Consider the following 15,000-nt stretch of genomic DNA (forward strand, 5'->3'; position numbering starts at 1 on the left):
AATTTCCTGAGCAGATTCCAGGACCCCTATTAGGCTTGCTATGGCGGTGTCAAGTCTCTATCTTTCCATATCTCATTTCAATCAGTCAATCAATCACTCTCTCTCTCCTCCCCCCAGCCCCCCCCCCCCCCCCCCCCCCCCCCCGCCCCATGCCACCCACCCACCCGCTGATTGCACCAGCCCTGCAGTGCTGCTACCCCTCCCTCTCCCTCCGTCAAGAATCTACGACTCATACACACATTTTCTCCTCTCTCCTCCGCTCCCATCTTCCCGACGGACTAATCCCGTGGGACCTCACCTCACCCCGTCCACCCCCCCCCCCCCCGCCCTCCTCCCCCTCCCTCCCTCCCCCACCCAGCTCTCCACAAAATGTCTCGACTTACAAGCCCGTGGGTTTCCGTCTGCCGTCTCGGAGGCGTCCCCCGTCCTTAACTACGCGGGCATTATGTGCTGCTGGTGCTGCAGGTGGAGGAGGTGGTGGTACATACCGACATACATCACCCCTTCTTTGGTTTTGGCTGCTGCCTCCTCCACGCCGGCCTTGGTCTTCTCCGCGGCGGCCACGACGCCCTCCTTGGCCATGGAGAACCCCTTCATGAATACATCCATCTTTTTTTTTTTTTTACGTAGACGACGAAGCTATTGGGCTCCCCTGCTCCGGGAAAACAAAAGCGGGCCTGACTGACGGCGAGGTCGGCGAGGGATGCTGATTGTTTGCCTGGTGGCTCGGATGGAGAGCTGGAGAGAGCGGAAGAGAGCTGGGCGAGCTGGACTGGTGGATGTATCTGCGAGGGAGCGAGTGAGAGAGAACGAGGAGGAGAGTGGAGAGCGTGTGTGTGCGTGTGTAAGAGAGACTGTGTGTGAATGTGCGTGAATACGTGTGTGTGTTAAGGCTCCTCCTCCCTGCAACGGTGACCGAAAAGGACTGCACGACAGGACTAGAGGGCGAGCAGACTGAGAGAGAGAGAGAGAGAGAGAGAGAGAGAGAGAGAGAGAGAGAGAGAGAGAGAGACACAGAGGGAGGGAGTGAGAGAGTGCGTGAGAGAGGGATGGAGGGATAAAGAGAGATAGAGCTGACGGTTTGCCGTGCAGTGCTGCGATGGAGCAGGAGGAGAGGCTGAAAGACAGAGTCGACTGGATGCTGCAGCATTTTTAAGTCATGCTGCAGACTACGACACCCCCACCTGCCCGAGCGCCCGCCCCCCTCGCGCTCCCGTGATCACTCCATCACAGTGAAGCAGACGGCGTTTTGCATATTAGATTAGCGCACTTTATCGGTCTCATCTACACGCAGACCAAGATGCTATTTACAGAACATCAGACTGTTATACACTGCTGCCGGTCCTCTGAGATGGAGACAAGGTTTTTTTTTTACAGCACCCTTTAGATATGTGTTAGCGTGCCTTCTATAATTCACCCCCTTAAAATCGGTTTGCATGCGATTGATATTGTAATCATTTATCCACAGACATGTCGTTTCATGTCACAACGTGTCGCCAGAAAAAACGTGTCTGTCTGTCCCCTTTTCCATTTCCGTCAAAAGGACAAAAAGGGGACATACGACGCCATCAACAGCCATTTTCCAGCGCTGGAGATGGGAGAAAGTGCTCCGTCATCGTAGCCAGAGTGAGTCACAACCGCTCCTCTTCCTCCCCCATCCCTCCCCCACCTCCCCCTCCCCCTTTCTGCTCACTCAGCAGCAGACCCTCCTGTATGGAGCGGAGCCGCGATAAATTGTCTTTCATCATCGCAAACCCGGTTATATTTAGATCAAATTGGGGATACATGGAGGAGTTAAGACGTTTCATCGATATCTCCAGCCAAGCCTTTACGCATTTCGAATCATATGCTAGCGAGGAATCCAATAAAAATAAAGGCTGAGCCGAGGTTTATTGTATATAAAACGAGAATCATTTGGGCGTTAGGGTTAACCGTTTACTAGGTGTTAAGGCGCGTTCCAGCGGACTGTTGGCGCGGAACTGGACCGAGGCTGCCCCCTGGTGGTGTCTGCGGATATGGTCACACGATGACACTGCACTATTATTGTACTGTAGGCCTACTACATAAGGTGCCCAATCATAACACATTGTGATAACTTAAAGTCGTATTCCATTAATGCATATTTGGTCCATGATTACCTAAATGGTAATGGCCTACTAATGGTAAGGGCAGGCACTTAAAAAAAACCCACATAGGAATCATATTATGATTGTAATGTAATGTAAGTAATGATATTTGCTTTGCACAACCTGTTATTTAGAAACAATTGCATTCTGTGCTTATTAAGGAGACCAAGGTCATTGCTATTGGGGATTCAATCCATTATCAAATAGCTTAACTGGATTAACTGGACTGAAGTAAATCATAAATTGTTCATAAAGACAAGGATTTATTATCATCCAAACAGTCTGAGTGTTTGGATTCTATAATTGCATCTTTGTTGTTTCAGACAATTTATATTCAATCCAGGTCATATTCTTGAGTACATTTTTAAGGTACACAGCTAAAGTTTAAAGTTTAAGACTGTTAAGCCAAAGCTTTCTTCAGGCATGTGTTGTTTAATTCATCGTTGCTTAGAACTAAAGGTCATTATAAATTGTTACCCACAGCATCAATTCTTTCCATATAGAGGAATAGTCTTAGTATTCCAGATCATTTCATATAATCTCCAAACACACAAACACGCACGCACACGCACACAGACCCATATTGTTTAGAGAAAAAATTTATTCACATTGATGTCAGTACATGTTGTTGGTATTTTCACATACCTTTTTTGCACACATGGTGAAGTTAGCTTTAATTCAGTTCTTTTTCTTTCGGTATAGGCTCTTCAGTAGATAAATCACGCAGCAACATGTTGGTGCGTGTGTTTCGTACATGGCGGTACATAAAAGGTGCACAAATAACTTTTTCTTACAATTTCACTTTTTGTACAGTTTTCTTTCCAAAAAAACCCCCACAGCCAGACAAAACTCCCCCCCACCCAAAAAATAATTAAATAAAGAAAAAACTAAATAAAGAAAAAAGATGAGTCACTAAAGCTGTTTTTTTTGCGTCATAGCACTAGGAAGTTCGGACAGATAGGGATCATCGTTTTTTCTTACAGATCTCTTTCAAAAACAGGGCCGGACAGGAACATAACAAAAATAAAGAAAAGAAACAGAAAAGATTCACAAAAAGCTCAGTCAGGTCTTGCGCTATCGAACGGACAGGTACGGGTAATACTGAGTTTTATTAACAGATGAACAACGACAAGATAACACTCTCACGCTAACCGTAAATAATCTTGCATTCTACTAGTCTAACAGAGCTACCATGCTAACTCTCGTTCCTCACCAGAAGTTTGCCTATACTCCTGTTTTGTTTCCTACTCTATTCCATCGTATCCACTCTATATTTTCTTCTTCTCCATGATTCGTCTCTCCATCCTTCCGTTATCCAGGTGCGTTTTTTTTTCTTCTGTGTTTTCCCTTTCAGACGGAGAGCTCCATCTTAATGGATATTGAGGATCTGTGCAGACAGTCCGTTGTGCCAGTTCTTCAGCTTGGCAAAGCGGGGCCCCTTCACCTCATGCTCGAACTTCTCTCTGATTGTTGGGTATGGGGAAGCGCGTTAGTAGGACAAAAGCCAAGTTTTGAGGAACACATTTTGGCATTGCGTCGTCATATTATATTTAGCAGCAGTAGTAGTAGTACACGTGATGTATTTTATTTTACTATTAGAAATGTAGACCAGACACTGGACTCTTAGGATAACTGGACCCGAACCGGCTCTTCACATGTCTTACCTCGACCTCATCAGTGCCTCCTCATCTGGGTCTTGCACTATAGAGAGAGAGAGAGAGAGAGAGAGAGAGAGAGAGAGAGACACACACACCAGTGAGCAACAATGAAATCTGCTCAGCTCTCTCCGTTTTTCAATGAAGGTTGAAGAGACACAAAAACACTTAGAGACGAAGGAGTAAATAACGGAACGGATGGAGGAACGACAGGCAGGGTAGGAGAGAGCGCGAGGAGAACAGAGAACGGTAGAGAGAGGGGCAAAGAAAGAGAGCTATAGGAAGGAATGAAGGACAGATAAAGATGAATGAAAGAAAGACAAAAAAAGAAGGACATTTTGAAATAAATATAGAAGTTAATAAATGCACGTGGGGGGTGGGGGGTGGGGGGGGGTAAGAAGGCAAAAAGACGGTTGGTAGGAGATAAACGACAGGACGTAAAGAGGTTTGAAAGAACGTATGGTTGCTTTACTGTATTCGGTGCCTGTGATGTGGGCCAGCATCCTGAAGCTCTTGGACTGCAGGTTGGTGGCGCCGTGAGCCCAGTCGGCCATGTCCTCACCGCGGGCGTTTGGCCTGATGACGGCCTGGTACACTGGGGAGGCACAGTCTATCACTGGGTCTTTGACAGGCAGCGCTCCTCTGGAGGAACCAACGCAAAAGGGCCTGTTAGACACACCGTCCTACGCCGTCCTGCTGTCCTGCTGTTTGGTTCTGGCACAATTATTGCACATGCATGGTTTGTGTGTTTGAATAAAGATGTGAGTCAACTAACAAGAGCGTCGATTTCATTACAGTTAAACAGGTAGTATGTTGAAATAGTTAAGTCAGATTTAGAGAAAGAGTTTTGTGTGTGTGTAGCACCCTCTACTGGTCAGGGGTAGCACATGCCCGTACAGTACCAGGGTTTCTACTCATAGTTGTTGGTTGTTGTTAGTATAGTGCGATGTAGCTGGTAGTTAGACTGTGAACTATGGAGGGATACTCAGAACATTTGCATGCCATTAAATCCCATGTTGTTTTTTTTATCGCTGTCCGATGAAAAAGGGGACGAGAGAGAGAGAGAGAGACACACAGACAAGTGAGTAAGAGAGGCGCTGGAGATGTTTTGGAGATGTATTTTTTGACACATACAATGACGTTGCTGTTATGTATCTATGTGACTAAAAAGCTTCACATAAATACATAATCGTGGGCGGCAGAGATTCACCTGTGGACACTTTCAATCAATTTTGCAGACAGATATCCCCCCCAAAAAAAACAAAACAAACGACAGCGTTTGAACAAGACAACCAGACTAAAGCGCACTAACGCGGCGGGGGACACACGGGGCCCATATATGAACCAGGGGACGGTCCATATAGGATGAGGCGAGCATGGGTTGCACTGGAGGGCAGCTGTGCTGATGGCTGTGTATACTCACGACAAGGGAGACCCCGCCTCCTCGCTGAGGTCACATGATCAAACCAGGAAGTAATGGATGGTAAGGGATTGGTGGTGGTGGTGGTGGTGGTGGAGGTGGTGGAGGAGGACGGCAGTACAGGAGATTGTATTGGTTTGTTGTTTTGTGGCGGATGGGGCGATCAGGGGCGGGGGGGGGGGTGGGGGCGGAGCGGGATGGGGGGTGGGGTGGGGTGGGGTGGGGTGGGGTGGGGGGGGAATGAACAGAGGCAATGGAGTGTAAAAAAGGCACAGACAAACAAGGGAAAGCGACACCTAAATACTATATAGGCCACCCCATGTTTTTTCAAACGCTAATCCAGCGAGGTCCGGTCTGACCCCAGCACTCTTATGGGCCATAAACACCGAGTAGCGGCCGGTTAGCTGGGCGGTGCCGAAGTGAAAGCGGAATCAAGCGTTCAGTTACCCCCCCCCCCCCCCCCCTCCCAACCCACCAGCTATAGCATTTAGATCCACATGATGTGACCGCTTGGTGAATAATTGCCCATAAGAGCTGCCATGAGCTGCTACAGGGATGGGGAGATGGGGGGTGAGGGTGCAGGAGAGGAAACATTTGCGTGAAGGGGGAGAGGAAGGTGTGTGTGCGTGCGTACTTACCCCTCATGTCCCTTGGCCTGCGATTGGCCGGCGATGGCATCCATGATGGCGTCCTGGGAGTACATGCTGATGGGGGTGTTGTACTGGGCGTGAACTATGGTGGCCTTCCCCCCGGGGCCCCGCACCTCGATGGGCTTGTGGGTGGACAAGGCTGAGTCTTTCAGTGCTATGGGATTGAAGCTGGGAGTGTACTCCACACTGTCAGTGTCACAGCAGGGGCGGACGGACGGACGGACGGTGGGGGGTGGTGGGGATGGGGCGGCGGACGGGTTGAAGGTTTGAAGGTTCGGAAGGTCGTGCAAGGGACGGAGGAGGACGCGCGGGGGTTAAGGACAAAAGAAAGGCGGAGAGAGAGAGACAGGAGAAGAGATTGGACACTGAGTTTGATGGGATGTTTTAGTGCAGGAGTGGTGTGCAGTACACAGGACTGGCGGACAGGTGGTGCTGTTCTACCGATCAACGGTTGCGGAGCGTCAACTCTTGTGTGTGCGCGTGACCACCCTGGTTCTGTTCTAAAGACAGTAACAGCTTCAGGATTTCATCCGATTATTTTTAGAGGACTATCTTTCTTTGGTTTGATTATTTATGTTTAACTATGTTTAAAACTTGGAATGAAAAAGTAATGAAACAGCTGACTTTTAGAAGTTTACATGTACAGTATGCATATACCTATTCATATAGATATACAAATACATATGCATATGCATATGCATAATAGAAATACACATTGAGATAAATATAGAAACACATACATATGAGATGAATGAAGATGAACACAAAGATCAACAAATTCAATCTCCATGCTCAAGTCAAAAAAGTACTATCACACAAATCCTATTATGATGCACTGACACATACACAAAACTACTCACTACAAACCCTACAAACATTGTAAAGGCCACGGAAATGCAGTTAATGATTTTTCTCGGAAGTTCCTCTTCCGTGTTTATTGATGGATGACTAACATCACGCAGAAACTCACGGCAGAAACTCAATGTCACGGTTCCTTTGCCCATGCATTAATCATATGCATACCAGTAATTGTATTCATTTTCAACAGAAAACAAAGTCGGTAAAAAAAAAGCCATGGCATCTTCGCTCCGGCAGACTCAATATGCGCTGATAGCATTTTGAGTGATGCCTTGTACTCACACTCACACACACGCGCACACACACACACACACACACACACACACACACACACACACACACACACACACACACATACACACACACACACACACACACACACACACACACACACACACACATACACACACACAAAAATAAGCACATACAGTCCCACACACATGCACGCACGCACAAAGGCACGTATCTTTCTTAGATTGTCAACAACCTTATCACAGGTGGCGTGCCGTCAGGGCCAGCAGCCGTTCAATATGCCACTCACACACACACACACACACACACACACACACACACACACACACACACACACACACACACACCGGAACTACACACAAGTCAAAGAGACCTCTCCGTTCCATCAAATCACCCTTGTGTCCCACTTCATGAGCACAACCCCATGCAGAGGTCATGCACAGTAAATGCAACCCAAACAACTATTGGTACTGACTTTGCTGCTGTGTTTAAAATGACCTGTAAAAACGACCAGAGGGGGAGACACAGAACAACGAACAGAGAAAGAGAGAGAGAGAGAGAAAGAGAGCGGTCAGAGAGTGATGGAGGGTACAATGATCGAGACAGAAAGGGAGAACCAGAAATAAAGAGATTTGGTTAAAGTCTCATGGATTCACTTGGACGTGTACGTATGCGTTGGCCCTGTGGCTACAGTGAGACCATGTAATCCAGTCTAAAGGTCAGATAGCGATCTGGGTTTCAGCCTGGCTACCCACTGCTCCTTCGGGGATGACTGACAAGAGCAGAAATACCTGTCACATTACATGCACTCAATCACACACACACACACACACACGCGCGCACCCGCACACACACGCGCGCGCACCCGCACACACACACACACACACACACACACACACACACACACCTAGAGGTGGACGCAAATATCCTCATAGTCACAAACACAGACACGCACAATCATCCCGTCAGGACAGCCGCCCCACACACACACACACACACACACACATACAAACACGCACACACATCTGCGCGCATGTACTATAGATAAAGTGGAGTGCACTTGGCTGCAGTGTGCACGTGGGAGACCCGTGTGCCAGGAGGGTTTATATATGGCAGCTCTGTCCCAGTGCTCTGGAGGGGACATCCATGGGATTTGGTGTGATGGCTTGTAACCGGAGTGGAACATTCCATGACGGTGTGCAACAGCTGCTACTGTATGTGTGCGTGTGACTGTGTGTGTGTGTGTGTGTGCGCGTGCGCATAAGTGTGGGTGTGTGTGTGCGGGTCTTCTGTGCACCAAGTGCCCCTTTCCTGGGTGGCTGGTTGTGTTAAGGTAGCATCAAGACTCCTCTTTCATCATCGTCACCGCCATCATCACATTCATCGGGCATGGAGACGCCTAGCGAGCGCGTGTTTGGCCGCACGTGGCCCCCCCCCCCCCCCACCTGACCCGCGGCGAAGGGGGCCGCGTCCCGCTCTCTCTCCAGAGGGGAAAGCCATTAGTGGAGATAGATACGCGGATATGATACCTTATGGCGTCAGCAGGACGGAACTGACCTCAATCAAACTTATCTTTAAAGGGCCGCCCCCCACCCCCCCCCCCCACCCCCCCACTTTTCTGAAGATTTCAACCCTGCACCATAGGGTTGAAATTTTCAGAAAAGAGGGGAGGGGGGGGGGGGCTGGTACTATATGGGGGCAGGGGGTGGGTACTGTATGGAAGAACCGATTTAAGTTTTTACAAGAGTGTACGCAGGAAGAAGGAGGATCTTTGTCACCAGTTGGTTTGCGGGCGGTGTTCGGCATTCTTAACCTCCGCTCACCCCCCCCCGACCCCCCCCCCCCCCCCGCTGGACTTACAGTTTGGTAAGTCCAGCGGACAAAGGCCAACCTTTTTTTATCTTGTGGTAATCAACACGGCGAAGTGTCGGCGAAGAATAGGCGGGGAGGGCGGTTGTTTATAAAGGATCCCTGGCCTGGTGCTAGACTTTCCCATTTTTTTCCCCGCTCGCCGGTCCAGAGCGTTGTCGACCGCTGTACCCCGGGGAGGATGTCCTAATGTTCTGAGTATGTTGGTATCCCCCCATGGTGTTAACGTGAATCCACAACGGGTCAAAAGGGTGAACACCGAAAACCCCTGTGAACACACCTCATGCTTGTTCTATTATTAACTAAATATTAAAGTAGACAGTGATTGTTGTTACGTTATTAGCTGGTGCCTGGGGGGTTAACTCTGCGCTTGTCAGATTCCTTAAATGAATCAAGCCCTTCCTTTTACCCGTCTCAATGTTAAACCACCCGTGTGGTCACCTACCCTGGAAGACACAGCTGGCTGGCGGCCGCCGGCTCAGCCTCTCCCAGCCTGCCCTGCATCAAGGCCATCTCCCTGAGATTGTGGGAGGAGTAAAGTCCAATGGGGCAATTATACTGCCCCCTTTGCCCGGGAGAAGAGACTGCACTTGATGCTAGGGAAGCAGCCGTCTTAGGTGTAGGTACGAAAGAACGAAATGGACCTGGCTCTTTCTCCGGGGATTGAAAGAGAATCCTTCTGGTGGGACTTTTGGCAAGGCAGCTCCCAGAGGACTCTGAGTCCTCCATCTTCACATCCTCTTCCATCTCCTTCTTAGGATGAGACGGGTGACATGAGAAGAAGCCGAGCCAAGGCTCGGATTCCTGGTTATCTGAACAGCCCCATGGGGGTTGTTGCAGATAACCAATAGACGGAGTCTCTCAACACGCTAAACTCACATTAAAACAGGTCATGAGTGTGGGGAGGTCTCTTCTGTGCCATGTTTATCATGTCTTTGTGTGTGTTTTAGTGACTGTGTGAGTGTATAGTGCAGTGTACCTTCTGGTGGGGGATGATTGGCATGGGGGACTCCATTCTGGGAGTGGCTGTGGGAACTGGGGCTGGGCGTCTTGACCTGGAGAAAGAAACACGGTCCTTATTGTATGCATGCGCCATCTACTGTGTGCTGCCTCTGAATACTCCAGCTGCTTTATGATCTTTCATGTGTTGCCAACAAACGACCAATGACAACTATGAACAGCTGACTGGAAAAAATACACTTTATCAACTCGCTGTCCCCCTTTGTGCACTTTCACCACAAAGTGGCCGGCTCATATTTTTTTCATCAAACCCATGCAGTGTGAGGTGTGAGCTACACTGAGATGAAGAGGACGATGGTGTGTGTGTGTGTGTGTGTGTGTGTTGTGTGTTGCAGTGTTTTGTCGTACTTCTGCATGGTGAGTGCCAGCTTGGTGCTGGCGGACTTGATCTTGTTCTGGGCCTCCAGGTGTGTCATGCCTTCGGTGCTGTGGCCGTTGATGGCCGAGATGATGTCACCCTGTGAAAGGCTGCCACCTGCTGCCTTGCTGCTGGGGGTTATCTGCAAGAGAGGGGGGGGAGGGGAGGGGAGGGGGGGGGGGGGAGGGGGGGGGGGGGGGGGCATGGTCAAGACAGGGGGTCAAACAAGGAGATCAACTCACCGATTCTAAATCGGCGTAGACAAGCTCGGAGAGATGGGGAAAACAAACACACACACACACACACACACTGATACACACAGATAGACAAACAGGCGCCGACATACACACACAAAGACATACAAACAAAAAGGTAGAAATGTGCACATTTATACATAACCTAAGCAGGAGTTTACAAATGCACACAGACACACACACACACACAGACACACACACAAACACACGCACAAACGCTTGTTAATTTCACAAAAGGCAAAAAATAGGCTTTCAACGGATCACATGAAGAGTGGAAATTGTCCTTAAAAAAGTAATTCTGCATTTCCAGTCCCTGGGCTTGGAAAAAGTTATATAATACAAGCTTTGATACGATGTTAAGACTCTTGTTCAGTCTGCTGTTGGAGCCAGACCCGCTGGTCTTCAGGGCAGGAGAACTCAGCTGACGCATGACGCGTTCTTATCGGGCAGTGCGTTCGTTTCATTCCAGCCAATGTCTCTCACACGAGTAACAACACCTGAAGGAACCAGGATAACATCCATCACCAGAGACTCTAATGGAACACAGTATTAGAGGTGTGCGCGTGTGTGCGTATGCATTTGGGCGAATAGTACATGAACACTTGTGATGAATGAAATGTCTTCTATGGCTATGCCTTCATTACCACTGCCTTGCGTTTTTTAAGCGCCCCCCCCCCCCCCCCCCCCCAAACAGATTACTTTTCTTGAAAGTAATCGGTAAGCCCCTGAACGCTCCCGACAGAAGCAGCACGTTAAGTAAAGTTGAATCCATTAATACGCTGCTAATGGTTATATCGGGGGAGCCTATTATGCTCGCAACTGTGCGGCGTTGCAGGTTTTGTCTGACGGATGGACTTGTCCCCGCTGGGTGATTCAGGGACTGTGGCAGGAGTCCAGCACAAGCCAAAGACCTGGAACAGAACCGGTCTCAGAGATGGGCTCTCGGGATAAGCTATCAGATTCATCCGGACTTGAATCACACCAGCCAGGGTTGGGGTTGTGTGTGGTCGATGCCGGAATCTTTTTTTCTCCCTTCTTTGCTGTGTTTGCTAATTCTGCTTATCTTTAATCAATTTATTTGTCCTTGTCAGGATTGTTTTTTTTAATTGAATTCACTCGATGGCGCATATCTTCTTGTTAGCGGTTCACCTCGGGCCAAAGATAAAGTGAGAATTTGACAAGTTGCTAAAACAAAAAGCTAGACGTGAGAACAGAGGGCTTAACAATGTACTGTTTTTAAACTCCTTCATAGCCCTGAGGAGCCTCAGAACACAGCAACCTTGCTGCTGTTTCAAGCTCTGCTGAGGGCCTTTTGGGAGCAGCTATTTGTCTTGAAACAGATTGAAACGAATACCGTGGAAAAAAAACATTACGAACAAAAACGCTTTGGACCAGCTCCATCTGAGCGAGAGAGGGGAGAAAGCGCTTTTGGTGAAACCGCGTACCAGAGAGAGGGGTACATCTGTCTTTGCTTACAGACGACTCATTAAAATAAGTTAAAAATAGAGACGTAATGAAGATGCCTGTTACTTCAATGTTGTTTGACCCCTCTTGCCTCCCTCCATCATCGTCACCCACACCGCCGGCAACACCGACGGTGCAACCCCACGCTCCCCGACCCCACGTCAACCACCCCACCCCTTCTGCCCCCCCCCCCCACAGGCACCTGTTGGCTGTCAGTCATCACAACGACGACTTCCCTCAGACTCTGGACTACTGGTGTTTTTCCTCTGAACACACATACACACTCTCTCTCTCTCCTTTAGTTCACCTCGCTTCCTATTTTCCCTCTGACTCTGCTAATCACCTCATCCACAGTTATATATATTTTTATTTTTATTTTTTTTTCACAATCTGTTAGATTGTGCTCTCTTAATATCTTGCGATTGATGCATTGTTTAGCTGCTCTTTCCTCTCTTCATGTCAATGTTGTGTTCGCTCACTTTCTCTCTCTCTCTCTCTCTCTCTCTCTCTCTCTCTCTCTCTCACTCTCTTCCTAATGTCTCTGCTTGTTTCACCATGTTTAAACCAGTGTATGTCGTAGTGTCTGTGAGGTGTCATCCATTCTCTTAACCCTGAACCTGTTCGGCCCCGCTGTGAGGCTTCTGTACACTGGCATGTTGGTTTGGTTTCTGTCAATCTGGAGCCTTATTTTTGTCCCATTTCCACTCATTATTCCTGTCAAGTGGATGTAAGTAATCCCCATTGGAAGCGCATTTGGGTGTGAAAGTAAGCGTGTATCGTGGTATCTGTCCAAGCGCACGCTGGAGACCGTAGTGGGAGAGATAGAGAGGGGGAAAATGTATTTGAAGCTGTCAACTCGAATAATTATCATGCAAACATTTTACTGGAGTGTAAATGCAAGAAATACAACCACACTAAGACATTAGATGTCATTGACATTCACTGCGTTTTAATGCACAAATGATAAATTTTTCATTATAATTGCTGTCCTTTTTCATAATTTATTTATCTTCTATCTTATTACACTGGAAAAAATATTGATGATATTATTGTTATCACAGTACAGTCAACATTCTTTTCCGATGCGACAAGACGTCCCATCTTTATTAATATTGTATGGAGTTGTTTTCTTTTCTCACTTCCTCTGAGTAGAGCTCCAACAAAGCGAGTAAGATGTAAATAAAAAGAGAGGACATTTAACATTTTGTTGCCATTGGTGTAAGCCAAGGCCAAAGGCCAAAAGCAAGGGTCAAAGGCTGAGGTGCACCAGAGATCCACAAGGAATCTCCACAATCTGAGGTATCCACTGTCTTGCCTCATCTCCTTTCCCCCCCTTCCCTTTAATTAGTTCTCAGAGAAAATAGGCCGGGATTCGACACCGAGGGCCACCAGCGTGCTGCATCATGTGGAATTGTTTAATGGTGTCCGGTTCACACCAGAGGAAGACCTCATTTCTCATAACAAAGATCCAATTTAGACATGGATGGAGAGAATGGGCTGGGCAGCAAATCCCAGAGTCCCGGAGGCATGAATCAACCAACACAAGACTTTCTTTATCGATAACGGACACCCTCCCACACGCAGACACGCACGCATGCACTCGTGTATGCACGTGTGTGTGTGTGTGTGTGCGCTCGCTCATACCATGCACCCACACATACACACACACTTGGACAGTTTGACGATGAGGAATTGATGGCATGTGAATCGATACTGTGAGACGGAGGTACACCGTCCTGATCCCACCTGGGTTGTCCACGTATCCATCTTTCTTTCCTTCCCTCCAGTAATTTCATCAGATTTTTCCACGTTGTTTATGCCGTCATCCATTCCACTTCCCATTATTTCATTCATTCATCTATCCACCATTTATCCATGGATCTACACTCTTTCCATCATCCGTCTATCCCTCCATCCAGCCAGCCATTTACACTCCAGCTTCCCATCCCTACATCCAGCCAGCCATTTAATCTGCCGTCCATTCCTCCATCCACCGTCCATCCATCCATCCATCCATCTACCATCCATCATCCATCCCTCCATTCGTCTATCTCTATATCCATCCACCCATCCATCCATCCATCCACCCATCCATCCATCCAGCAACCAGTACATCCAGCCTACTGCAAAACAACCAAAGACCTCAGATCGAGTGAACAGATGGGAAAACCAGCTTGACGACGACAACGTGAGAGAAATAAAGCTTACTTGAAGTAACACAAGCTGCTCCCCCCTCCCTTCACCACCACCACCCCCCCTCTCTGTCCCTATCCTCCTCCACCCTGGCTATTTCAAGGAAACCCTGTAAATACATTGGCGGTCCATGGCCAAGCCATAGAGAGCAGGGAGAGAGAGTGGTAGAGAGCAGGGAGAGAGGGTGGAAGAGAGAGAGAGAAAAGAGGGAGATATATATATATTGTTGGATAGATAGAAAGATAAGTAGATAGATAGATAGATAGAATGAGAGACAGATAGATAGATAATTAGATAAGTGATAGATAGATAAGTGATAGATTCACAGGTAGAAAGATAGATGGATAGACAGGTAAATAGAAAGATCAATCGATAGATATAATATAGTAAATATACTGCAAGTGAAGGGTACTACAGCTGCTGCCTACTCACCCCCCCCCCCCCCCCCACCCCCTAGAAGATGGCTGTGTTACATAATTGCTGGTGAGCCACTGTGTAAAACACACACACACACACACCAGTCCCACAGACATTTATGATATCTACCTATAGCATTCAACAAACACACACATACGAATACAAACACAAATTGTTTACGTTATACATAGAGTTACATATTATATCCCCTAATGTCCACTGACAGTGTATGTCCACAAATCCACTAAGTAAGTAGTGGATTCAAATAAAGTTTTTACATTGTGTATATGAGAGGGTCAAAGGAGCCCCCAGGTCTGCTTGTTGTTTGTATGTGTCTGCCGGGTGTTGGGCAAGGCACAATCAAAGTCTACACGGTCCTTGAGCTACTTCACACCACCCCACTGGTCCCCCCCTTTGGCTTTGGGTGCGTTTGTCGCGTGGTCGGGCGGAGCCTTACCCTGGAG

The 15,000-nt window shown here is 48.0% G+C and overlaps 2 protein-coding genes across 4 annotated transcripts in view; both read right to left on the bottom strand.

Annotated features, from left to right (window-relative positions):
- sncgb (synuclein, gamma b (breast cancer-specific protein 1)) overlaps positions 1-609 on the bottom strand; it is a gene marked incomplete at both ends in the record, with an annotated part of 7,866 nt that extends 7,257 nt beyond the window's left edge. Inside the window, one exon of the mRNA XM_084485550.1 lies at positions 489-609. Coding sequence (XP_084341676.1) covers positions 489-609 — 121 coding nt within the window. The remainder of the gene's footprint in view (positions 1-488) is intronic.
- Positions 610-2,707: 2,098 nt separating this feature from the next.
- The window catches only part of ldb3b (LIM domain binding 3b), a 12,728-nt gene continuing 435 nt past the window's right edge, over positions 2,708-15,000 (bottom strand). Inside the window, exons 1-9 of one of the 3 annotated variants that reach the window (XM_084485903.1) lie at positions 14,994-15,000; positions 10,199-10,350; positions 9,810-9,885; positions 7,437-7,459; positions 5,840-6,019; positions 5,205-5,228; positions 4,254-4,423; positions 3,791-3,827; positions 2,708-3,589 (exon numbers count right to left, since the gene is read on the bottom strand). The exon at positions 14,994-15,000 is cut by the window's right edge and continues 435 nt beyond it. In XM_084485903.1, the coding sequence (XP_084342029.1) occupies positions 3,496-3,589; positions 3,791-3,827; positions 4,254-4,423; positions 5,205-5,228; positions 5,840-6,019; positions 7,437-7,459; positions 9,810-9,885; positions 10,199-10,350; positions 14,994-15,000 (763 nt within the window). In that variant the 3' untranslated portion in view covers positions 2,708-3,495. Of the gene's footprint in view, positions 3,590-3,790; positions 3,828-4,253; positions 4,424-5,204; positions 5,229-5,839; positions 6,038-7,436; positions 7,460-9,809; positions 9,886-10,198; positions 10,351-14,993 lie in introns of all 3 variants that reach the window. The other 2 variants (XM_084485902.1, XM_084485904.1) reach the window with 2 other exon arrangements.

The sequence above is a fragment of the Micromesistius poutassou genome (assembly GCF_964030765.1).
Source record: "Micromesistius poutassou genome assembly, chromosome: 21".
In the NCBI taxonomy this organism is placed as follows: domain Eukaryota; kingdom Metazoa; phylum Chordata; class Actinopteri; order Gadiformes; family Gadidae; genus Micromesistius; species Micromesistius poutassou.